The 27,654-nt window shown below is 39.4% G+C and overlaps 1 protein-coding gene across 1 annotated transcript; it reads left to right on the top strand.

Moving 5' to 3' along the window:
- On the top strand, positions 1-27,654 carry clcc1 (chloride channel CLIC-like 1). Its single transcript, XM_062027828.1, has 10 exons — positions 1-468; positions 539-649; positions 5,408-5,518; positions 7,299-7,520; positions 10,053-10,193; positions 10,253-10,352; positions 15,453-15,550; positions 18,623-18,769; positions 21,803-22,489; positions 27,105-27,654. Exons 1-10 carry the CDS (start codon positions 340-342, stop codon positions 27,183-27,185), a joined length of 1,827 nt encoding a protein of 608 aa, XP_061883812.1. The 5' UTR covers positions 1-339; the 3' UTR covers positions 27,186-27,654.

The raw sequence follows: 27,654 nt of genomic DNA, 5'->3' as shown, positions 1-27,654 counted from the left end.
ACCAGAGGGTGGCGCTGGCGCAACACGTGACGTCACATGTCAGCTACCGAAGAAGAAGAAGACGCCCCTTCCGTGTTGTGACTCAAAAAATGAGCGAGTTGTTAGCACGAACGGCCTAATAATATTTCTCGTTTTAAGTGCGTGAATTTAACATTCACTCACAGTTTAACTCGTTTTTGAGTGAATGTTAAATTAAAAAAAACTCACTTTATAACACGTATGACGTTGAATGTCGGCTAGCTAGCTGCATGACGGACTTGTTGGGAGTTGTCTAAAGAAGAGCAACCCCACAAAGGTCGGCAGGTAAGCGGGGACATAATCCTCCTTTTACCCGCCAGGATGTTCTTCATCGTCCTCTTCGCCTACCTGACCTTGGCTTGGAGTCAGGAGGCGGACGACGACTGGGTGGACCCGTACGACATGCTCAACTACGACTCCACCACCAAAACCATGCGGAAGCCCGTTGAGGTTTGAAACTTTTTTTTTATTATAAAGTGAAACCACGAGTAGACCTTTTATTTAACAATGTTTCTTCCAGCCAGCGAGACATTTTAATGGAGAAACTTCCGGAGACGCGAGCGTTCACGACCCTGGTCAGACTGAGATGACGTCATTGTGCAAGAAACAAGTGGCCGATTTACGAACTCAGGTTAGTAAATAAAGTGTGAACTTCTGTCAGGTTCAAACACTGATGACATCTATTGAACAGACAAGAAGCAGGGAATCATGCAGGGACAGAGTTCAATTTTGCTCAATTGAGGAGACACGTTATTTGGGCTGTATTCTAGTTACAGAGCCAAACTACAATCTAAAAGTCCAGCTCGCATGCTTCCTCTGTTTATTTGGAAGGTCCCTGTTACATCACTGAAGCTGTCGCTGAGGGAAGGGGGTAATCTCGACAACTCCAGTTAGACACAATATACCGTATTTTTGGGACTATAAGTAGCAGTTCTTTTCATAGTTTGGCCAGGGGTGCGACTTATACTCAGGAGCGACTAATTTGTGAAATTATTAACACATTAACGTAAAATATCAAATAATATTATTTAGCTCATTCACGTAAGAGACTAGACCAGTGGTTCTTAATAGGGATGTCCGATAATGGCTTTTTGCCGATATTCCGATATTGTCCAACTCTTTAATTACTGATACCGATATCAACCGATACCGATATATACAGTCGTGGAATTAACACATTATTATGCCTAATTTGGACAACCAGGTATGGTGAAGATAAGGTCCTTTTTAAAAATAATAATAAAATAAGATAAATAAATTAAAAACATTTTCGTGAATAAAAAATAAAGTAAAACAATATAGAAACAGTTACATAGAAACTAATAATTAATGAAAATAAGTAAAATTAACTGTTAAATAGGGTTGGGTATCGTTTGAATTCGAACGATTCCGATTCCGATTCCTGACTATTCTCGATTCCGATTCTTCTTGTACCATGCCGGGATCAATGTGTTTGACAGGTAGTCCCTGGAAGGTGGTATGTATTTTGGGTTGAGAGTTTTCACCATATCCCCGCAAACATAAACAAACATGTAATGTTGCTGTTACTGTTTAGCCCAGTATCAATTAGCTTAGCTCTAACGTTATTGCTTAACTAACCTAAATGTTGGAGATTCCACCTCTGAAAAGGGATGCAGTATTTTGACTATGTGTGCAGTGACTTTTCTGTGACACTCTTCCGTCTGTGGCACCGACATCTTCCCCATTGCCGCTACGGTGAACGGAGTACGCTGAGCATATCGCGGAGCCTGGCTAGCAGGTTGTAAATTGTCTATGAAAAAATATGCGGGCTAATTTGTTAGCTGCCTCAACGTTGGCGCAAAACACATTATTTATTGCATATATATTGTTTTACTTACCGGATTCGGACTGCAGTGCAGTCACCGAGGTGCCAGGCTGGGCGTCGGAGGAAGAGGCGTCGGAGGAAGAGGCGTCGGAGGACGGTCGGCGCAGCGTGTCGAAGACGGGACACGCATTTATTTGTACTCCATGAAATCGGAGGTGTTTCATCATGTTCGACGTGCACCCTCCTAAGCACGAAACAGTCCTGTCGCACGTGTTACATTTCGCCGATATTTCATTTTTTTTAGTAAAATAAAGCCACACTTTCGACCGCCGACGCCCGCTATCCATGCTTGACTGACTCGCTCGGCTACATAGGCTCGGCTATGCTAACACTTCCGGCGGACTTATTCTTTTTTTCCGGTCGGCGGACTGGGTATCGAAACTAGGAATCGAAATTTAAACTTTTGAACGATTCCGGGAGAATCGGAAAGTTAGTCCCGGTTCCAATCGATACTCGATACCCAACCCTGTTAAAGGTTAGTACTATTAGTGGACCAGCAGCATGCACAATCATGTGTGCTTACGGACTGTATCCCTGCAGACTGTATTGATATATATTGTAGGAACCAGAATATTAATAACAGAAAGAAACAACCCTTTTGTGTGAATGAGTGTGAATGGGGGAGGGAGTTTTTTTGGGTTGGTGCACTAAATGTAAGTGTATCTTGTGTTTTTTTATGTTGATTTAATAAAAAAACACACACAAAAAAACCGATACCGATAATAAAAAAAACGATGCAGATAATTTCCGATATTACATTTTAAAGCATTTATTGGCCGATAATATCGGCAGCCCGATATTATCGGCCGATAGTTCTTAACCTTGTTGGAGGTACAGAACCCCACCAGTTTCATATGCTCATTCACCGAACCCTTCTTTAGTGAAAAATAAAATGTTTTTTTTTTTCAAATTCAAGACAAAGTTATATGTTTTTGGTAACACTTTAGTATGGGGAACATATTCTAAGTAACAAAGACTTAATTTAGAGGTTTTTTTGGACACTAGGGGAACATATTCTAAGTAACAAAGACTTAATTTAGAGTTTTTTGGACACTAGGGGAACATATTCTAAGTAACAAAGACTTAATTTAGAGTTATTTGGTTAGGGTTAGGATTAGAGGGTTAGGACCAGGGTTAGGGTTATAATAAGGCCATGCAGAATAAGGCATTAATAAGTACTTAATAATGACTAGTTAAGAGCCAATATGTTACTAATTTGCATGTTAATAAGCAACTAATTAATGGTGAATATGTTCCCCATACTAAAGTGTTACCATGTTTTTTTACTGGTGCACAAAATGAACCGTGCATGAACATCACCTTGTTCAAAGAACAAAACCAACACAGTGCATGAACTCACAACAAATGACCCACCTGCAAATCAGTCTGACTTCTGCTGTTGCCGTATCCGTAATACGCCGATAGGGAGAAGTTTGTATTTACACGATGAGTCGGGTGTGTCTTGACCTCCGCCGAACCCCTGAGCCCGACTCACCGAACCCCTAGGGTTCCATCGAACCCAGGTTAAGAACCACTGGACTAGACGTATAAGATTTCATGGGATTTAGCGATTAGGAGTGACAGAATGTTTGGTAAACGTATAGCATGTTATATATGTTATAGTTATTTGAATGACTCTTACCATAATATGTTACGTTAACATACCAGGCACGTTCTCAGTTGGTTATTTATGCCTCATATAACGTACACTTATTCAGCCTGTTGTTCACTATTCTTTATTTATTTTAAATTGCCTTTTAAATGTCTATTCTTGGTGTTGGCTTTTATCAAATAAATTTCCCCCCAAAATGCGACTTATACTCCAGTGGGACTTATATATGTTTTTTTCCTTCTTTATTATGCATTTTCGGCCGGTGCGACTTACACTCCGGAGCGACTTATACTCCAAAAAATACGGTACACATATAACATTATTGCACATTATAGTCCAATAAAATATAAAGACATGACACATGAGGGCATGTCGGACACATTGTGCTCACTTTGGCCTGTTTAATGCTACTATGGCTCTTGGGTGAAAAAAGTTTTTTAGTCTATTTGTGCCCGCTTTTAGCACCCTATAGCGTCTGCCCGAGGGTAGCAGTTCTAGGTAGCAGTGCCCGGGGTGGAATGGTTCTTTCGACATTTTTTTGTGCGAAATAACAATTTTAAAAGATGAAACACTCAAACCCAGTACCTAAGTTTACAAGCCCAGCACTAACACACAATATTACATTTTGTTGGACGATACATCGTCCCACAAGGTATAGGCAATAAATAATATTGTCGCTGTAGGGTTTTCCCCGTTAAGTTTTCTTTGTGGAAGAAGTTCCAATCCAGTCCTGCGTCCACGAGTTGCAGTGTCGTACATTTATTTCAAGCAAAAAAAAAATGGATGGATGGTAAATTTCCCTAAAGTAATTCAATATTAAAAATGCATTTCATAACCAAAATGCCACCTCCAGTCAGTATTATTTAACAGCAAATTAAGCACTCATGTAATGATATAATAATAAAGATAATACAAGTACCCCTTTCAAATGCGATAAACTTTGATTTCTCATGAGTTTTTTTTACATTATATTTGGAACGTCAATAACTTGTAATTATGCTAAATAAGTAACATCTCTGTTAGGAAAAATTGCACTTTGATAAATAGTGAACATTTTGAAATGCTGTTTTTTCCTCAATCGGTTTGTTTTGTTGTTTTTTTGTTGCCGTCACGTTCCAACAAATCTCATTGGTCCGCCGCGATTGCTCATTCCATTTGAATTCCAAACATTCTCTCAGCGGACATTTGCGATCATCTTTGTACCTCCTAATTCAGGCCTGGGCAATTATTTTACTCGGCGGGGGCCACTTAAAAAAGTGTGTCTGGGGGCCGGTGTATCTATTTTTAGGAACACTAATACAAAACCTCACAATAATGATTGAAAGCTAAAAACGTTATGACAGACCGCCTTAAAAAAACGGAATGGAATTTGACATTTTTTTACTGAGACACCAAGAATGTACATGAAAATAAAGAATGTGGTATTTACAATATTAACTATGAAGGATAAAACACTGAATATTGACAACATATTTTACAATCAAACGAAACACAACCAAAATGCAACAAACATAGTGAAATATGAATGCGAAGGGTAAAAACAACAACCCACCTGCAATCTGAGATATCTCATAGTGACCAAAGTAACTAATTAGATGACCATAGTAACTAATTAGATGACCATAGTAACTAGTATATCATGCAGATTCCAAGCATTGAAAGACTTAGTATAGTTGAAGACTTACGGTCATTAGAAAACATGACTGCACATCATAATGGCAGCTACACTTTCCATCTTAAAGATCTACAACAATTATTTGGGAATGTCCGGCGGGCCAGATTGAAAAGCTCAACATGCAGGCCCCCGGGCCTTAATTTGCCCAGGTCTGTCTTAATTGTTGTCACGCCGAGTGCACTTAGTGTGCGCGTGCATGGGTGGATGGCAAACTCAACAGTCTGATTAGATGACATTTGACTTTGTGTTTCATCAGATTCAAGTCAGAGAGAAGAGAGTGGAGAGCCTTCTGCAGCAGCCCACCTGCAACCCAGTCTTTAAAAGGTTCATCAGGAGACTTGTGAAAGACATCAACAGACTGGGATTGGTACGTTCTCCTTTCACGTGCTTTTATGTAGTCATGGAACCTCCATTTGTCAACCCCTCTATTTGCAAACATGCCTCCGTGTGCCAACCAACAAGTCAAATTACATAAAGTAAAAAACCACAGACCGCTGCATTCCTGAATGACCTTAGAGATGTACAGGCACGCAAAAGGCTCATCAACCACCCACGTTCCAATTGGGATTCAGTCGGGGTTAATTTGGGGCTCAGTCTCGCACTAGAGCAAGTTTTCATTGATTGATGATTGTGATGAGACTGGACTTTTCTGGAAAAAATGCCAGAGCAGACTTATTTTACAGCGGAGGAGAAGACTAACTGCCGTTAACTGCCTCTTCCAAGACCACACACACACACACCAGAGTAGGGTAGTACGGTAGTATAGTACCGCGATACTAATTAATCATATTCGGTACTATACCGCCTCCAAAAAGTACCAGTCCCCCCCCCCCCCCCTTTTTTTTTTTTAAAGGGCATGATTGCGCATCATCACATCATGACATTGCTGGTTTTACGAGCAGAGGAGCATGTTCGGCAGCGCACACACACAGCGTACTTACAAGCAGACACAGTGTGTAGACAGAAAAGAGAGAGTGGACGCATTTTGGTGTAAAAAGTAAAGATAAAGGTGAAGTTATAATACTCAAACGCCCTCAGGAAGAGGTGCTTTAAGACATGGCTAGCTAGCTAGCGGGTAATATCCATCCATAAAGTACGTTTCTTACAAGTAGCATTATCACTGGAGGACGAGGAATAGCTAAACATGCTTCACTACACACCGTAGGAGGATACAATAGCTCACCAGCGTCACACTGTAAACAAATGCCATGGGTGGATCTACACCTGGCATCCACTGTAATGATACCAAGTACAAGAGCGTATCCAGTCTATACTACTATGATTACATCGATATTTTTTATCGTCACAAAATCTTTTTGCCTTTTAAAAAAAAAAAATATGTTTATAAACTCAGGAAATACGTCCCTGGACACTTGAGGACTTTGAATATGACCAATGTGTGATCCTGTAACTATTTGGTATCGGATCGGTACCTAAATGTGTGGTATCATCCAAAACTAATGTAAAGTATCAAACAACAGAAGAATAAGTGATTATTACATTTTAACAGAAGTGTAGATAGAACATGTTAAAAGAGAAAGTAAGCAAATATTAACAGTAAATGAACAAGTAGATTAATAATACATTTTTGCAGTTTGTCCCTCATAATGTTGACAAAATAATAGGTGTATAAATGACACAATATGTTACTGCATACGTCAGCAGACTAATTAGGAGTCTTTGTTTGTTTACTTACTACTAAAAGACAAGTTGTGTAGTATGCTCACTATTTTATTTAGGGACTAAATTGCAATAAAAAACATATGTTTAATGTACCCTAAGATTTTTTGGTTCAAATAAGGCCAATATTGCAATTTTTTGTGGTCACCTTTATTTAGAAAAGTATTTAAAAGTATGGAACTACATTTTGGTGTGGAGACAACCCGACACCAGAGTGAATATGGCCAACTAAAGGAGAGGCGCCATGTTTGCCACCAAGGAGGTGTGCGCCCCACGGACATGAAAAACTCTGACAACTTCTGTCTGACAAAAAAAACCGAACAATTGCTGTCGTTTTGACGTCAGTTTTTCTGACCAGATAAAATGTCTATATATAATTGTGAACATACTCCAGCTCATAAACGTACAATATTGCCTCAAAAAAGGTTGAAAAACACTGTAATATGCATTCACTTGTCCTCCTGCAGCCTGCAGACTCTACAGAGCTGCATTACGACGCCCACATCAAAGTGTCCAGACCAGGCGTGTCAGAGATGGAGATGTTCCTGGAAGGAGAAGAGAGCTGGCAAACAGGAGCTCTGGACAGCGCCCTCAGCCAGCTTCTGGTGGACCTTCGAGCGCACGACTATCCAGCCTGGAGGTGGCGCTTTGAAGACACCTTTGGCGTGGAGCTGGACACGCTATTGAAGGTAAGGAGGATGAAAGTTGGCATTTGAAAAACAATTCCTGTATGAGTCAGCGTGCCTGAGAAAATACCGGAAAAGTGCTGACCGCATTGTTTTTGCTGTAGAATTGTGAATGACACAAGCAGACAAATAAAAACATCATAAATATGGACATACTGTCCGTAATCAAGTCATGTGTTCTTATTACTGACAAGTACGGTGTCCCATCCAACATTGATATCGTTTTGATAGCATTATAAAAACAAGCGTTCCATGATATGGGCTTTCATGGAAAATGTGTGATATCATGTGCGATACACGCAGCCCTGCAGCGTTCTTACTTGTGTGTGATATTATGTGCGATACAAGCAGTCCTGCAGACTTTTTACTTGTGTGTGATATCATGTGCGATACAAGTAGCCCTACAGAATGTTTACCTGTGTGTGATATCATGTGCGATACAAGCAGCCCTCCAGCATGTTTACTTGTGTGTGTGATATCATGTGCGATACAAGCAGTCCTGCAGCCTTTTTATTTGTGTGATATCATGTGCGATACAAGCAGTCCAGCAGCCTTTTTCTTTGTGTGATATCATGTGCGACACAAGCAGCCCTGCAGCGTGTTTACTTGTGTGTGATATCATGTGTGATACAAGCAGTCTTGCAGAATGTTTACTTGTGTGTGATATCATGTGCGATACAAGCAGTCCTGCAGCTTTTTTCTTTGTGTGATTTGTGCGATACAAGCAGTCCTGCAGAGTTTTTACTTGTGTGATACCATGTGCGATACAAGTAGTCCTGCAGCTTTTTTCTTTGTGTGATATGTGCGATACAAGCAGTCCTGCAGAGTTTTTACTTGTGTGTGATATCATGTGTGATACAAGTAATCCTCCAGCATGTTTACTTGTGTTTGGTATCATGTGCGATACAAGCAGTCCTGCAGAGTTTTTACTTGTGTGTAATATCATGTGCGATACAAGCAGCCCTGCAGCGTGTTTACTTGTGTGTGATATCATGTACGATACAAGCAGTCCTGCAGAATGTTTACTTGTGTGTGATATCATGTGCGATACAAGCAGTCCTGCAGCCTTTTTCTTTGTGTGATATCATATGCGATACAAGCAGTCCTGCAGAGTTTTTACTTGTGTGTGATATCATGTGCGATACAAGCACTCCTGCAGCCTGTTTACTTGTGTGTGTGATATCATGTGCGATACTAGCAGTTCCTCAGCTTTTTCACTTGTGTGTGATAGCATGTGCGATACAAGCAGTCCTACAGTGTTTATTTTATGTGTGATGTGATATGTGCGATACAAGCAGTCCTACAGCATTTTTACTTGTGTGATATAATGTGCGATACAAGTAGCCCTGCTGCGTGTTTACTTGTGTGTGATATCATTTGCGATACAAGCACTCCTGCAGCCTGTTTACTTGTGTGTGCGATACTAGGCAAGGCATGGCAAGGCAAGGCAGCTTTATTTGTATAGCGCTTTTCATACACAAGGCAGACTCAAAGTGCTTCACAGACAACAAAGTGAAATGAAAGAAAATAAAAGCAAAATTAAAATGCAGACAATAAAAATAAAAACAGTGCAGACGTTAAAAGTTAAAAGATTAAAAGATTTAGCTGAAAGCTAAGGTGAACATAAAAGTCTTCAGTCTAGTTTTAAAAGTAGTGAGAGTTGGGGAGAGTCTGACATCTTCAGGAAGTTTATTACAGCTATGTGTTGCATAGTGACTGAATGATGATCTCCCTTGATTTGAGTTTACTCTGGGAACCGCTAACAGATTGGTCTCAGAAGATCTTAGTGATCTAGAGGGCGTATATAGTGGGAGCGTCCTAGCAGTCCTGCAGAGTTTTTACTTGTGTGTGATATCATGTGCGATACAAGCACTCCTGCAGCCTGTTTACTTGTGTGTGTGATATCATGTGCGATACTAGCAGTTCCTCAGCTTTTTAACTTGTGTGTGATAGCATGTGCGATACAAGCAGTCCTGCAGTGTTTATTTTATGTGTGATGTGATATGTGTGATACAAGCAGTCCTGCAGCATTTTTACTTGTGTGATATAATGTGCGATTCAAGTAGCCCTGCAGCGTGTTTACTTGTGTGTGATATCATTTGCGATACAAGCACTCCTGCAGCCTGTTTACATGTGTGTGCGATACTAGCAGTCCTGCAGCTTTTTCACTTGTGTGTGATAGCATGTGCGATACAAGCAGAAATACATTTTGGTACCAGTACCAAAATATTGGTATCGGGACAACCCTAGTGCAAACTAAGCTTCAGAATAAAAGCATGCCAATATTAGCCTGGGTTCTCGTAATGCACCCGTTTAAACTTGTAAAGATTGTTAGCAACTGGAAGAAAGATTTGTGGTCATTGTAGTCAAAATGTAGGACAAATTAGCACAGCAGCTGTTAGAATAAAATATCATACCAATATAAAAGATTCAACAAACTGCAGTAGCTTTAAAACATTTTATTGCCTATTTTTCTAATGTCAGACATCAGTCAACCAGTGCTTATTTAAACCTTTTTGTTCCCTGTGATTGTAGTTGTCGCTGGTAGTTCTGGTCCTGGTGGTGGCCGTGAGCACAGAGCTGTGGTCTTGCATCTCCTGGTTTGTGCAGTTCAAGCGCATCTTCGTCGTCTGCTTTCTAGTCAGCATCGTGTGGAACTGGCTGTACCTGTACAAGGTGAGGAAGGTCCACTTGTCGTCTTTTATTCCGCACGCCACCTCACCTTTCCCCATCAGACCGCTTTTGCCGAGCACCAAAAGAACATGGTGATGATGGACAGCAAGAACGACAAGTGCACGGGAGTGAAGGCCATTGACTGGAGTGATAATCTGAAAGGTATGTGGATATGCAACAAATTTGACCACGTTGACACATGTCGCACGCGACCAGTCTTCCTGTCAGGGAATAAAACACACCAAGTTCTTTTGGATGACATATATGTGGAGTAAAAAGGACCCCAGAGACAGAATGGTACAATACCACGTTTTACTGAAGCTTCAGGAGACCAGCCCTTACAACGTAACCACAGCATCAGCAAGAAGAGGTCTAAATCCAAACAAAAAGAGTCAGCTTATGTAGAGCGAAAGCGGCCCCTCTCGCCCAGAAAGGAGCGCCGCTGCTTCTACAAAACAGATAAGGAACTTGCCAAACGGGGGCCCTTAAGACAAAACACTAGTGTGCCGTGAGATACAGTCTGGTGTGCCGTGGGAGATTATCTAATTTCACCTATTTGGGTTAAAAATATTTTTTGCACACCAGTAATTATAGTCTGAAAATGATGTGTTGTTGTTGAGTGTCGGTGCTGTCTAGAGCTCGGCAGAGTCACCGTGTAATACTCTTCCATATCAGTAGGTGGCAGCTGGTAGCTACCGTATTTTTAGAACTATAAATCGCAGTTTTTTTCATAGTTTGGCCGGGGGTGCGACTTATACTCAGGAGCGACTTATGCGTGAAATTATTAACACATTAGCGTAAAATATCAAATAATATTATTTAGCTCATTCACGTAAGAGACTAGACGTATAGGATTTCGTCGGATTTAGCGATTAGGAGTGACAGATTGTTTGGTAAACGTATATAGCATGTTCTATATGTTATAGTTATTTGAATGACTCTTACCATAATATGTTACGTTAACATACCAGGCACGTTCTCAGTTGGTATTTTATGCCTCATATAACGTACACTTATTCAGCCTGTTGTTCACTATTCTTTATTTATTTTAAATTGCCTTTCAAATGTCTATTCTTGGTGTTGGGTTTTATCAAATAAATTTCCCCCAAAAATGCGACTTATACTCCAGTGCGACTTATATATGTTTTTTTCCCTTCTTTATTATGCATTTTCGGCCGGTGCGACTTATACTCCGGAGCGACTTATACTCCGAAAAATACAGTAATTGCTTTGTCGATGTCGAAAACAGTGGGAGGCAGTGTGCAGGTAAAAAAGGTATCTAATGCTTAAACCAAAAATAAACAAAAGGTGAGTGCCCCAAAGAAAAGGCATTGAAGCTTAGGGAAGGCTATACAGAACAAAACTAAAACTGAATTGGCTACAAATTAAAAACAGAATGCTGGACGACAGCAAAGACTTACTGTGGAGCAAAGACAATGTACATCCGAACATGACATGACAATCAACAATGTCCCCACAAAGAAGGATAAAAACAACTGAAATATTCTTGATTGCTAAAACAAAGTAGATGCGGGAAATATCGCTCAAAGGAAGACATGAAACTGCTACAGGAAAATACCAAAAAAAGGGAAAAAGCCACCAAAATAGGAGCGCAAGACAATAACTAAAACACTACACACAGGAAAACGGCAAAAAACTCCAAATAAGTCAGGGTGTGATGTGACAGGTGGTGACAGTACACCTACTTTGAGACAAGAGCTATAGTGATGCATGCTTGGTTATGCTTTAAAGTCATATCCAACAATTGCGACGACAACTCTTTACTGTCAACTGAGTTGAGTTTTTTAATTATTTCTGCTGGTGGTGTGCCTCCGGATTTTTTCAACACAAAAAATGTGCCTTGGCTCAAAAAAGGTTGAAAAAGACTGTACTAGCAGACATCGTATAAAAGCAAGGAGGTCACGAGAAGACACACTACATGGGAAAATACTAGCTGCTTTAAACACGACTACGGATAAAAAAAACAACCCTTAAAAATATCTCATAATCACACACTGCAGGTCAAAGTGGACCAGATCAGATTTTTTTTTAAACCAGATTTTCTCCAGTTGACTGTTTACACTGCAAGGTAAACGTCATTTTTATCAGACTCCAGTGTAAAGGCCCAATGTGGCCCCGACGTCACTTGCATGCGCAGTTCCATGACGTGTAAACAAAGAAAGTTGTTTTGTTGAAATGAGCTACCTTTCGTAGATGAAGAGTTGACTAAAGTGATTGTGATATATTTGATTTGGTATCAAAATCAGCGTTTCGAAACTTACAGTATGATTTATTTGACGCGGCAACGGCGTGAATCAATTGTTTCGACGAAGCGGCTCATTTTTCGACGGAACACCAGATTCCCTAAAAGAACAAGGAAGTGGCTACCACAGGAGAAAACATGGCAGTCACAGATAGCCTGTTAGTGGGTTTGCCCCGTCGCTGTTGTGTAGTGGAAGTAGGCAGGTGATGGAAAACAACTGCAGGAGGGGGAAGAAGACAATTGCAAAAGTGACATAAAAGTCGCATTGTGGCCCAAATCTGATGCAAAAATATCCAATTTTCTTTTTTTTAATTGAGTTTTATAAACATACAATTGACAAAAGTAAACATAAATACATCAAATGCGGTTTTTAACCCCCCCACAAGTAAAATAAAATGATAGTTATATAAAGTAATGATATTTTAAAAAGAGAAAATATTAACAATAAATAAAATAAAAATAGGAACCACAGACAGCTGCATTCCTGAATGGCCTTAGAGAGATATGACAACCAAAAAGTGCACAAAAGACTCATCAACCACCCACATCCCAGTTGTGTTTCAATCAGGGTTGATTTGCAGATGGGTCTCTCCTAAATATCTCAGGAAGACACGCCACCGTTCCTGAAACTTCACAGAACAACCATTCAATGTCGGCCTCATCTTCTGCAGTTTGAGGAAATACAGAACATCTTTAATGGCAAAAAATATCCCAAAATATTCGATTTGAAGCACTTTGGAGCGTTTAGAAAAAATATATATCTGATCTGTGTCACTTGAGGGCATAAAAAGTCTGATTTGAAGTCACAGGATGGATCAGTGTTGTTATATTTAGCAAGTAATCAGACCCCTCCAGTTTCTAGTTGTCACAAAAAACTTAGCAAGAGTAAATAGACTATTGCAGCCTTGAGTATCAGCCAATTCCCTATATTGATCTGATACAGTATCAGCAGGAATCATACATGCTTGTATTGTTTAGTAGTGTGGAATGTTAGAAAAGGTTTGATCAAGTGAAATGAGTCAAACAGAGAACAGTGGTAGTTATAAAAACACTACCGGTAACCTGTTTATTATTAACCAGCTTGAATTGACTTATACTGTCTTTAAGTTGAAGTGTAGGGTCGTTAGTTTTTTTGGCGACAACTATTAGCCAAAATAATTCATGAATTCAGCTCAGTTGAATGATACGGACACATTTGTTACTGGATACTTTCTCATACGCTTCTGCCTTAGAGACTTTGTGTGTGTAAGTAACATGCAACTATAAATATTACCTATTTACATTGACACTAGGGCTGCAACAACTAATCGATTAAATCGATTAAAATCGATTACCAAAATAGTTGGCGATTAATTTAGTCATCGATTCGTTGGAACTATGCTATGCGCATGCACGGAGGCTTTTTTTATTTGTATTTATTTATTTATTTTTTGTTATTTTTTTGTTGTTGTTTTTTTTTGTTTTATAAACCTTTATTTATAAACTGCAACATGTACAAACAGCTGAGAAACAATAATCAAAATAAGTACAAAAACAGTACAAAACAGCGCCAGGGCGGCGCTGAGGCTACGTCTCATGAGGTGGCGTAAGCTAGCCAATGATGTGTCATGTGCAGCTCACGTGACGACGGCGTCTCCTTTGCTGGAAAAATTTGAAAAATGGCGCAAGAAAACACTACCGATAGTTTAGCGGAGAAAAATCTTGAGGTTATTGCTTCAATTGAGAAAAGTGTACGACCTAAGTCGTCAAAAGTGTGGGAACACTTCACTTTAAAGACTTCAAAGAAGACCGTTTCCTGCAAAATGGCACGGAAGTACAACATTGCTTCAGGAGCACCTGAAGAAGAAACATGTTGGAGCCATGGATGAAGGGAAGAACTCACAGTACGTAACTTTTTAAGTCCATAGTGGCAACAAGCATTCATGAGTTCAGCTTTTTTGTGAGTAACGTTAAAGTTATGCCTTTGTTGCAACGCGGGGCTGATAATGTGTCTCCGGCACATTTGACTCCGTTTTGAGAGAGAAAACGCACGGTTACCAATTTCGAAATAAAAGTAACGGACATAAATATCTCAGGTTGGTTTCATAATGGATCAATGTAGCCGGGCTGATAAAGCTATATAAATATATTTAGATTTGAGTGACGCTTTATTATAACTAAACGTTATGAAGGTGCTGGAATATTTTATGCTATTATTCAGAGGCAGCCTAAAATGAATCCTTTATTATTCACAACAGAAACGTGTACAATATCTGATTCAGTTCTGATGAGTTACATTTCTGTGTTATTATTGGTGTATGCTGCACCCCCAATGTCCACAACATGGTGCCAGTATGCTGGGTTTTTTCAATAAAATACTGGAAAGGATAGAAATGTAGTTTGTCTCTTTTATCCGATTATTAATCGATTAATCGAAGTAATAATCGACAGATTAATCGATTATCAAATTAACCGTTAGTTGCAGCCCTAATTGACACATGTCACGTTTTAATGTTCATTGATTATTACCTATGTCTACCTTGTGTGCTTAGCTGTTGCGTAGCTGCTAGCTCCTCGTCGCCTATAGTTTAGCATGTTTACCTTTTGTGGATGAATTTAGTTAAGTAGAAGAAATGGTGTGCTTATTGGAGGACATTTAGATGTTAACTGGCTGTCCAGCTTTGTACATGTAAACACTCTGCTTGTATCGCACATGATATCACACACAAGTAAACACACTGCAGGACTGCTTGTATCACACATGATATCACACGCAAGTAAACACTGCAGGACTGCTTTTATCGCACATGATATCACACACACAAGTAAACACTCTGCAGGACTGCTTGTATTGCACATGATATCACACACAAACACACTGCAGGACTGCTTGTATCGCACATGATATCACACACAAACACCCTGCAGGACTGCTTGTATTGAATTGTATGATAACAGACAATACATTGTTGTTTGTTCGATAACAAAAAAATCACCCTGGAATGAATGCATCTTTGCAGAGTGGTTCAGAAGCACGTGGACTTTGCAGGACGACCCTTGCAAGAAATACTACGAAGTCCTGATGGTGGACCCCATTCTGCTGGTACCTCCCACCAAGGTACGTTCTGCCACAAAGTGGTCCAGTCTGCTTCTGTATCTGTTGTGTTGCAATTGATTGATGAATGACACGTTCCTACACCAAAGCATATTTCTATTCAATCTAAGGTTCATAAAAATGGGAAAGTCAGTACAATGAGGGGTTAGTAGATTGAAGTTCCACTCTAATTTGTTGCCAGTTTAATCGATTCTGAATCCAATCCTGAGAGCACCTGCTGCTCGTTGAGAAGAGCGATAAGTACTTGTCTTCACTGGTGTCCAAAAAGACCAGAAAAGGTCTGTAGACTTCTCGCTGGTTGCACAATAGTCGAGACCTATCCATTTTTCACATTTCTCCATACTGGTTCGATATCACCATTAAAAAAAAAACAACAGACTTTTAAACTGATTCCTTTATTGAAAAGTGGAACTGATTGAACTACTTCTGAGTTGAACTGATGTGTACAGGAAGTGAACATACACTATATTGCCAAAAGTATTTGGCCACCTGCTTTGACTCTCATATAAACTTGAAGTGCCATCCCATTCCTGACCCATAGGGTTCAATATGATGTCGGTCCGCCTTTTGCAGCTATTACAGCTTCAACTCTTTTGAGAAGGCTGTCCACAAGGTTGCGGAGTGTGTTTATAGGAATTTTCCACCATTCTTCCAAAAGCGCATTGGTGAGGTCACACTCTGATGTTGGTGGAGAAGGCCTGGCTCTCGGCCTCCGTTCTAATTCATCCCAAAGGTGTTCTATCGGGTTCAGGTCAGGACTCTGTGCAGGCCAGTCAAGTTCATCCACACCAGAGTCTGTCATCCATGTCTTTATGGACCGTGCTTTGTGCACAGTCAAGTTGGAAGAGGAAGGGGCCCGCTCCAAACTGTTCCCACAAGATTGGGAGCATGGAATTGTCCAAAATGTTTTGGTATCCTGAAGCATTCAAAGTTCCTTTCACTGGAACTAAGGGGCCAAGCCCAACTCCTGAAAAACAACTCCACACCATAATTCCTCTTCCACCCAATTTCATACTCTACACCAGGGGTCACCAACCTTTTTGAAACCAAGAGCTACTTCTTGGGTACTGATTAATGTGAAGGGCTACCAGTTTGATACACACTTAAATAAATTGCCAGAAATAGCCAATTTGCTCAATTTACCTTTAACTCTATGTTATTATTAATAATTAATGATATTTACACTTAATTGAAAGGTTTCAAAGAGGAGAAAACACGAAAAAAATGACAATTAAATTTTGAAACATAGTTTATCTTCAATTTCGACTCTTTAAAATTCAAAATTCAACCGAAAAAAAGGAGAGAAAAACTTAAAAAAATAATTTATGGAACATCATTAGTAATTTTTCCTGATTAAGATTAATTTTAGAATTTTGATGACATGTTTTAAATAGGTTAAAATCCAATCTACACTTTGTTAGAATATATAACAAATTGGACCAAGCTATATTTCTAACAAAGACAAATCATTATTTCTTCTAGATTTTCAAGAACAAAATTTTTAAAAGAAATTCAAAAGATTTTGAAATAAGATTTAAATTTGATTCTACAGATTTTCTAGATTTGCCAGAATAATTTTTTTGAATTTTAATCATAATAAGTTTGAAGAAATATTTCACAAATATTCTTCGTCGAAAAAACAGAAGCTAAAATGAAGAATTAAATTAAAATGTATTTATTATTCTTTACAATAAAAAATATATATATTTACTTGAACATTGATTTAAATCGTCAGGAAAGAAGAGGAAGGAATTTAAAAGGTAAAAAGGTATACGTGTTTAAAAATCCTAAAATCATTTTTAAGGTTGTATTTTTTCTCTAAAATTGTCTTTCTGAAAGTTATAAGAAGCAAAGTAAAAAAAATAATGAATTTATTTAAACAAGTGAAGACCAAGTCTTTAAAATATTTTCTTGGATTTTCAAATTCTATTTGAGTTTTGTCTCTCTTAGAATTAAAAATGTCAGACAAAGCGAGACCAGCTTGCTAGTAAATAAATAACATTCAAAAAATAGAGGCAGCTCACTGGTAAGTGCTGCTATTTGAGCTATTTTTAGAACAAGCCGGCGGGCTACTCATCTGGGCCTTACGGGCTACCTGGTGCCCGCGGGCACCGCGTTGGTGACCCCTGCTCTACACAATGCAGTCCGAAATGTAGCGTTCTCCTGGCAACCTCCAAACCCAGACTCGTCCGTCAGATTGCCAGATGGAAAAGCGTGATTCATCACTCCAGAGAAGGCGTCTCCACTGCTCTAGAGTCCAGTGGCGACGTGCTTTACACCAGTGGTCCCCAACCACCGGACCGATTGGTACCAGGCCGCGCAAGAAATAAATTTTTTTATTTTTTTTAAAAAATCAACATAAAAAACACAGTACATACATTATATATCAATATAGATCAATACAGTCTACAGGGATACAGTCCGTAAGCACACATGATTGTATTTCTTTATGAAAAAAAAAAAAGTCAATTCATTTATTTATTTTTTTATTTATCAGTATGAGCTGGCAAAAACTACATAAAAAACAGCAATGCTTATAAATATTAAGTCAACTCTTTGACAATGTAAAAAGAAGAGAAGCAGCGTGGAGCCTTCAAGTGTATAAAACAAACAATATTGTTAATAATATTCTTTCAACATGGTGGCAGTCTAATGAAATATGCTAATAAAAAGACTAAACAAAGACAAGTCTTTGTTTTTATTCATTATTAGCATCAACATATCTGCTTTTTTCATTAAGTAATGTCTTTTTGTTCTATTAATTTTTTTAATTTTTTTCAATGTGCAAAAAAAAAAGTAGCGTTCAGAATATGTCCACCAGGCACTTTGGTTGAAAGAAGTACAGTAGTGGTGTTCAAAGTGTTGCCAAGCCACAGGAAAATGTCTCCAAGTTGTGTTTTCTTCGCATTTAATGAAGTGATAAATGTTGGTTTGTACGCTGTGGTAATGCACACACACTCCCTGGGCTTGTGGAGGCGGAGCTGCACTCCAAATACCTTCATTGAACAAACAGGATACACCTTTCTTCCACTTTGAGCTAGCTGGCTAAATGTAGCATCTCACACTCCTTTGCAGGCCATTTCAGTAACCATGACGACCTTCATCACTGAGCCACTCAAACACATCGGCCGCGGGATCAGCGAGTTCCTCCGAGCGCTCCTCCAAGATCTCCCAATCACCCTGCAGATCCCAGTCCTCCTCACCATCGTGCTTTCCATTTTGGTAACGACTCTTGGATTGTTTATTGTCTATTGTTTATTGAGGATCCCCATTAGCCGACGCACAAACGCCAGGCTAGTTTTCCTGGCGTCCTTTTCAAAAGTTCAAAGTAAAATAATAATACACAGATCCAGTTACAAATAAAAGAAAGGAAAAAGAAAAAGAACATTCTCAAAATAATAAAATAAAATAACTAGAGATGTCCGATAATATATGACTGCCGATATTATCGGCCGATAAATGCTTTAAAATGTAATATCGGAAATGATCGGTATCGGTTTCAAAAAGTAAAATGTATGACTTTTTAAAAGGCCGCTGTGTACACGGACGTAGGGAGAAGTACAGAGCGCCAATAAACCTTAAAGGCACTGCCTTTGAGTGCCGGCCCAATCACATAATATCTACGGCTTTTCACACACACAAGTGAATGCAAGGCATACTTGGTCAACAGCCATACAGGTCACACTGTATGGCCGTATAAACAACTTTGACACTGTTGCAAATATGCGCCACATTGTGAACCCACGCCAAACAAGAATGACAAACACATTTCGAGAGAACATCCGCACCGTAACACAACATAAACACAACAGAATAAATACCCAGAACCCCTTGCAGCACTAACTCTTCTGGGACGCTACAATATACACCCCCCGCGCCCCCAACCCCGCCCACCTCAATCTCTCAGGGAGAGCATGTTCCAAATTCCAAGCTGCTGTTTTGAGGCATGTTAAAAAAAATAATGCACTTTGTGACTTCAATAATAAATATAGCAGTGCCATGTTGGCATTTTTTTCCATAACTTATGTTGATTTATTTTGGAAAACCTTGTTGCATTGTTTAATGCATCCGGCGGGGCATCACAACAAAATTAGCCATAATAATGTGTTAATACGACGACTGTATATATCGGTATCGGTTGATATCGGAATCGGTAATTAAGAGTTGGACAATATCGGAATATCGGCAAAAAAGCCATTATCGGACATCTCTAAAAAATAACAGTGCACGGATACAGTTACAGAACATACGCGGATCCAGTTACGATAAAAGAAAAGAAAAAGGGAAAGAGAAAAAAAAAGGTCTCAAACTGATAACATGAAAGATTAACTCTTAAGTCTAAAAAGTGAGTACATGTTTCTTAAATGCTTTTTTACTGGGAATAGTCTTTAACGAAATGCCTCTGTATACAATAATGCTTTTCATTGAATTAGTTCTTGGTGGTGGTAATGCAAGTAGACCTTGAGTTGACGTTCTGTTTTGGTACTGTAGTGGTGAAAATCAGTATTATAACCAATCTGCTTAAAAAGAGCTGTAGGGCACTTATTATGAATAATGTTTCGAATAAATAACAATAAACTGCTGGATAATCTATGAATAACCTTCAGCCATCCAAGACAAGAATGCATACGGTCCACACTCCATCTATAAGAACCATCAAGAGTAAGTCTAGGTGCCCTATTTTGAGCTGCTTGTAATTTGGTAAGCTCAACCTTGGGTGCAGACGCCCAAATAACTGACCAATAATCCAGATGACACACCACCAATGTTTGTACGATCTGTCTGCCAATTGCAGGTGTAGCACATTTCCTAACAGCAGCGATACTTCTATAACCTGACTCTCGTCAGATCCTTGTAGTTCGCTGAGCTCCACACAAGGATCTGGGCTCGAAGGCAATGCAAACTCCTTCAAGATAGCAAAAAAAATAATGACCCAATCAGGATCGCCGGGCGGGATTTCGTAGATGTGACGTAGCGCCAAAGCGACTGTTTGATTCAAACAACAATGGCGGCACGGAGCTGGGAGTCGTGTGCTGGCATTGATTCTGCTATTGCAACTGTTTTGTCCAATCTATCGAATATTCATTCTTTAAAAGATGAACAGAGAACGGTTTTGAAGGCATTTATTAACTTTTCGCTCTGTCGTTATCCAATATGTCGGCTGTTCTGTTTCGGATTTCCCAGCGTCGCTCCCATCAGCGTCACGGGTTGATTTCCATGTGAGTGGTTGAAGTAGCACCTCATTCAAGATAGTGGTTTATCCAATCACATACAATGATTTTTCTTTACAAGGCCCCGCCTTCTGAAATACATCTCCTATTGAGAAGTCCCAGATCCTTGTGTGGAGCTCAGCGAACAACAAGGATCTGGCGAGAGTCAGGTTAGCAATCAATGTTTATTTATATAGCCCTAAATCACAAGTGTCGCAAAGAGCTGCACAAGCCACAACGACATTCTCGGTTCGTATCCCACATCAGGACAAGGAAAAACTCAACCCAATGGGACAATGAGAAACCTTGGAGAGGACCGCAGATGTAGGGACCCCCCCCTAGGGCGACTGGTGCAATGGACGTCAAGTGGATCTAACATAATATTGTGAGAGTCCAATTCATAGGGTCCGATGGGGTATTCATATGGATATTAAAGTCCCCCATTATGATGATATTGTCGGCGTGCGTCACTAGATCAGCGACGAACTCTGAGAATTCCCTGATAAAGTCCGAATAGGGCCCTGGGGGGCGGTGGATAACAGCCAGGTAGAGAGGCAGCGGTGCGACAGACCTCATAGTAAGCACCTCAAACGATTTATATTTATTACTTAGGTTAGGGGTAAGGTTAAAGTTTTCATTGTATATTAGTCCCCTTTTAAGGGGACGGGCAATATGCGCATCCGTATAGTTAGGAGGAGATGCCTCATTTAGCGCAAAAAAATCGTCTGGTTTGAGCCAGGTTTCGCTGAGACCAATGACGTTAAGATTGTTGTCTCTAATGACCTCATTAACTAATAACGTTTTGGGAGACAATGATCTTATGTTTAAAATCCCCATATTATAGGTAGTGGGCTGTTTTGAGGAGTTTTTGTTAAAACTATCCGTAGTAGCAGTATTGTTGCTACTAGGTTAATACTTCTACCCATCTTAGCGACAATTTGATTGATATATTAGGACCACGAATGTGTATTACGAAGTGTAACTTAGTAATACACTGGATTCTTTTTCAGTCTGTGAATCAAAGACGTTGCCATCTTTGTTTCAGGTGTTCATGTACGGAAGCGTGCAGGCGGCCTTCCGCTACGGCATCACCGCACCTCTACGCCATCGAACTGATCCACCGCTCCCAGAACCGGATCAGCCTGGTCACCGGGCAATCGAGGACCGGGGTCGCGCAGAGGAAGTGAACGCACGTCCACGCTCTCCACAGATCCGTGGTAACGAGGACTCGTCGCCCACGAACAGCTCTCACAGAGCCCGGGGAGTTGACAGCAGGATGTTTGTGGAGACGCTACGCACGGCGAGTACGCACGGTGAGTCCGAGTTGGACAGGAGACAGCGCGTGGAGATAGGTCAGGGGGACAACAGTCCCTCAGCCACCGAGAGCTGGGCGGAGACCCAGGAAGGACAAGGTGTGGTATCTCAGCATGACACCAAAACAAAGGAACTAGTGGGCAGCATTGATCAGCAGAAACACGCACTTGAAAATGGTGTGGCATCTCAGCATGACACCAAAACAAAGGAACTAATAGGCAGCATTGACCAGCAGAAACACACACCTGAAGATGGTGTGGCATCTCAGCATGACACCAAAACAAAGGAACTAGTGGGCAGCATTGACCAGCAGAAACACACACCTGAAGATTGTGTGGCATCTCAGCATGACACCAAAACAAAGGAACTAGTGGGCAGCATTGACAAGCAGAAACACGCACCTGAAGATGGAGGCAAGGTAAGACAACTTTTACTGCTGAAGATTAAATTATTATCCTGCACCAACCAAAACATCACCAATGGTTACTACCCTTTTGTGAAAGTCAGCTCTTTTAAAGGAGCTCCCACAATGCTCCTGTTTTTTTAGTTGCTGCAATAGAAGTGTTTTAACACTGATGACATCTATTAAACAAGACAAGAAGCAAGGAATTAAACAGAGACAGAATTACATTTGGCTCAATTGAGGAGAGACGTCTGGACTGTACTCTTTGCACAGTCTCACCACGCTCTGACAAAAGATTGTACGCCTCCTCTTTTATTTGGACTTTCCCTGATTACATGGCAACAGCTGTTTCTAAGGGAGGGGGGTCGTAAACAGCCATCGCCTTTGGTTACAGAACAGTTCAAAGAAAAGGTCCCCTGGAGGGTAGTCTGGTCCTGCTTCCTCTTCGCTTTGTAGATCGCGGGTCAAGACAATATCTTTCTGTTGATCACAATACATCAAAGAAACAGAACACCTTCATGTTGCTTCCCATCCTACACAGTGGAGTTTTACAAGCCTTCTTCTTGGTAGGATCAAAGACAGCTTTTGTTCTTCTCAAACATTGACCGGTCCGCAGCTACAAAAAGGGTTGGGGACCACTGCTGTAAAGAACACCGCAAAATGTATTGTCATTTTTATTAATTTGATGGGTAGTGGCGTTTTTTTGTGGCGGTGGGCAATGATGGAACGGTCAAATTTGTACAATTGGCCATGACACATTTGCAAGAAATGAAGTGAGTCAACACTGTTAGCGAGCAGCGCCAAATCTATTTGTGATGGTCCAAATACAAATGGTAAAAACTTGTTTGTAGACACAAACAAAAAATTATGAAAAGTAACGATAAGAAATATATATAAATATACATTTAAAAAATAGAAAAATAAATGTACCTATTTTTTTTAAATGAAAATGTAGACAGTAAAATAATAAAACTAATGGTAAAATAATATAACTAATGGTAAAATAAAATCATAAATAAAATAAAATCATAAATAAAATAAAATAAAATCCTAAATCATGAATTTAAAACTACTAAAACTTTTTTAAAAAAGTACAAATGAATAGGAAAATGTAAAAAAAAAGAAGAAAAAAAAGTGTTTGTAGACGACAGGAAAAAAAGAACTAATGATCAAAAATATAAATTCATATACTTTGAAAAAATACATCGAACCATTTCTAAAAAGTAAAAATGAATAGGAAAATGTAAAAATGTGTATGTAAACCAGGGGTGTCAAACATACGGCCCGCGGGCCGGAACCGGCCCCCAAGGAGGTTCGATCAGGCCCGCAGGATAATTTGAAAGTGGAAAAAATGCATAAAAGACATGGAATTAATATTTTAAATTCGCTGCAATTCATGGATTATCCGCTAAGGGGCGCACTCTTTCCATCAGAGTAGAAGACAAGCCGCATCACTGAGACGGACTGAAAACAGCAGACGGTATCAATGCGCCATCTGCTGCTTGTTACGACGTTGTTAATACCTTGGTCTCTACCTCTCCGCTACACCCTCATTAGCCAAAATGTCGTTATCCAAACGGAGAAAAGTAGATAAGGAGTGTAGAATTTTCAAAGAAAAATGGACCACGTCCTATTTATTTACAGAGATGCACGGAAAACCTTTGTGCTTGGTGTGTTTGCAACAAGTTTCGGTATTGAAGGAATATAATATTCGACGCCACTACGAGACTCATCACAGCGAAAAATATGACGGCTTGCAAGGACAACTGAGAAGAGATAAGATTAACAAATTGCTGGCGCGTCTGAGGAAACAGCAGTCAACTTTCATCCAGAGCCGAGAAGTCAGTGAAGCAGCGGTAAAAGCCAGCTACCTAATTGCTAGCGAAATAGCATTAGCATCGAAGCCGTATTCCGACGGTGACTTTGTTAAACGATGCATGATCAAGGCGGCTGAACTTGTATGTCCCGAGAAGCGACAAGCTTTTGCCAATATTAGCCTGACGAGGAATACTATAGCAGAGAGGATTTCGGAACTATCGGCAGATTTAGACAGTCAATTGAAACAGAGAGTTAAGTCATTTATTGCATTTTCCGTGGCAATTGACGAGAGCACTGACATCACAGACGTGGCCCAACTGGCCATATTTATTCGAGGAGTTGATGAGACATTGACTGTTACTGAAGAGTTTCTTGAGTTGGTGCCAATGATGGACACCACAACAGCCGAGGACATTTTTGGCTCTGTCGTTGCTGCATTGGACAGAGTTGGAGTGGACTGGTCCCGCGCTGTCAGCCTGGCTACAGACGGCGCGCCATCCATGGTCGGAAAGAAAGCAGGTGTCGCGACAAAGTTCAAAGACAAAGTACAAGCCCTTAATGGAGGAGATCGTTTCTGGACATTTCACTGTATTTTGCACCAGGAGGCATTGTGTTGCAAGTCGCTGAAAATGGACCACGTCCTGGAGGTGGTTGTTCGCACTGTAAATTTCATCCGGTCCAGAGGTCTGAACCATCGTCAGTTTGACAAACTTCTCAGCGACAGCAACATTACCCACAGCCTGCCATACCACACTGAAGTGAGATGGTTAAGCCGAGGCGCTGTGCTGAGGCATTTCTTTGATCTACGAGAGGAAATCGGACAGTTCATGGAGAAAAAAGGAAAACCGGTGATGGAATTACAATCTCAGGAATGGCTACGGGACCTTGCATTCTTGGTTGATATTACTGAACACTTGAACAATCTGAACAAAATGTTGCAAGGCCGCAAAAAAGTTGTCACACAGTTTTCTGACAACATACATGCATTTAAGTTGAAGCTGACTTTGTGGGAGATGCCACTGGCAAATGGCAACCCTGCTCATTTCCCCTGTCTGAGAGATGTGTGTGTGACCAGACCTGATGCGGACATGAAACGGTACAAAGACAAAATTGCAGGACTACTGCGGGAGTTTGAGAAACGTTTTCAGGTATTTTGTGAACTTGAGACAGAATTTTCAGTTTTTCGCTCACCTTTCACAGTTAAAGCTTCTGATCTGCCGGTCGAAATTCAGCTAGAGATAATTGATTTGCAGTGTGATGCAGATTTGAAGGGCAAATTTGCCTCTGTAGGTCTGGACAGATTTTATCAGTATCTACTACCAGGGTACCCCAAATTAACAGCCCTGGCTGCTAAAATTTTGTGCATGTTTGGGACAACCTACCTTTGTGAACAAATTTTCTCAGTGATGAATATCAATAAAACAAAAATGCGTTCAAGGCTCACAAACAAGCACTTAAATGACATTCTGAAAGTGACAGCTAGTCAGGACATGACACCTGGTGTTGATGCACTTGTACAGGCCAAAAGATGCCAAGTTTCAGGAACAAATACAAGTCCAGACTAGACTAACACCTTTAAAATGCTGCCTTAGATACTGTTTGCATTGAAAGAATACAGCTCTGTGAAGATGAATCCTTACTGTGGTGATTTAAAAAATGTGCACTTTAATGTTAGTCAGCAGCTTCAAAACAAAAGTTGTGTGATGGAATTCTACTGTTCATACAACTCCATAAATTTTCAGTATGTATTGTATGTGTATGTATGTTTCATGTATGAAGTTTACAGATTTACAGGACAGGCGAACACTTTCTTCATTACACATTTAAAATCACTCTCCTTAGTTTGTAAGGTGTACGCAGGGATTACATTTAGATTTTATACGCGTATGTGTAAGTGGTTTAAAAATTCCTTTCTTTAAAAGTCTCATTTAATCTTAAAGTGCATTACTATATTTTTCAGTACCAATTAAAGTTTTGTGCCTTTGTACAATCAGTGGGATCAGTTGCAATGCATATTTGTGAATGATAAAAGTAAATTGCACATTTGTCTAAGGAAATATGAGGTGTTTCATGAAATGTTTTGTAAAAGGATAGTTCATTAAATTTCAATATTTTCCTAATGTTCTTGTGCTTCTTTACACCAAAACAAAGGAAAGACATGATATTTTGGTTATTTATAGCAGAGTATGGTATAATTTTAATGGTCCGGCCCACTTGACATCTCCCTAGGCTGTATGTGGCCCACGATGCGAAATGAGTTTGACACCCCTGATGTAAACAGTAAAAAAAAAAAAGTATAGCTAATGATTAAAAATATATATTAATATACATTTTAAAAATGAAAATGTAAAGTAATGTTTGTAGACGGTACAAAAATGATTTAAATTATTTATGTACATTTAAAAAATGAATAGGGACATAATTAAACTATTCTCAAAAGTAAACATGAATAGGAAAATGTAAAAGGAATTAACTAATAAAACATATCTTAATATAAATCAAAAAACTTCAAAACAAATTAAACTATTTTTAAAGAGTAAAAATTAATTGTAAAATGTGCATATTATATATGATAAATAGAATATACAAATAATAAATATAAGTACAGGAGTAACACTAAATGTTAAAAAATATTCTTAATTTTTGCTAAAAATATAAATATTAATAAGCATCTTTCTTCATAAACACAGTCCCTTTCATTAGAAATAAGACAAGTCCTGATAAAAGCTCTTCAAATGTGAAATAATTCATGAAGTTTATGTGAGTACTTTTTTTTTTTTTTACCCCAAGTGATGTTTTGATGTTCTTGCAGGAACAAACGACCTCAAGTGGAGACTCAACATGTTTGAGGGACGTGGAGACGCTTCGCACACTAGTGCAGGAAACATCCTGACAATAACACTCACTTTCTGTATTAAGCAACTATCAATAAACTCGTAATTCATCTGACAGTAACACTCACTTTTTGTACTAATCAACTATCAATAAACTCAATCATTGTGTTGCTTTCTTGCAAACTTTGCACACAACAAATGCTTTCAATCATTTTTCAAAGCAATTGTTTTTCTCTCTGATTGATTCATTTGATTGATTCTCATTTATTTGGTGCGACTAATTCACTGGAGAACTTTGAAACATGACATTATGTATTTATTTTTGTTTACAAATTGACTGCGTTTTGGGAAGTTATTTTCCTTTTCTTGTTGCAAAAATGTATTTTTGAGGTAACAACCCAGGGATAGTCAACAAATGCCTTGTTTTATTTTGTGTAAAATGACAATGCAAGGTTCTTATATTCATGTTTTTTTTTATTTCATTTAATGGCTCAAATATTGAAAAATAAAAGTCATCCAAACAAGCTG

Source organism: Entelurus aequoreus, linkage group LG19 (genome assembly GCF_033978785.1).
Source record: "Entelurus aequoreus isolate RoL-2023_Sb linkage group LG19, RoL_Eaeq_v1.1, whole genome shotgun sequence".
Classification (NCBI taxonomy): domain Eukaryota; kingdom Metazoa; phylum Chordata; class Actinopteri; order Syngnathiformes; family Syngnathidae; genus Entelurus; species Entelurus aequoreus.
The sequence above is the reverse complement of the archived record's forward strand: the minus strand, read 5'-3'. Positions and strand labels throughout refer to the sequence as shown.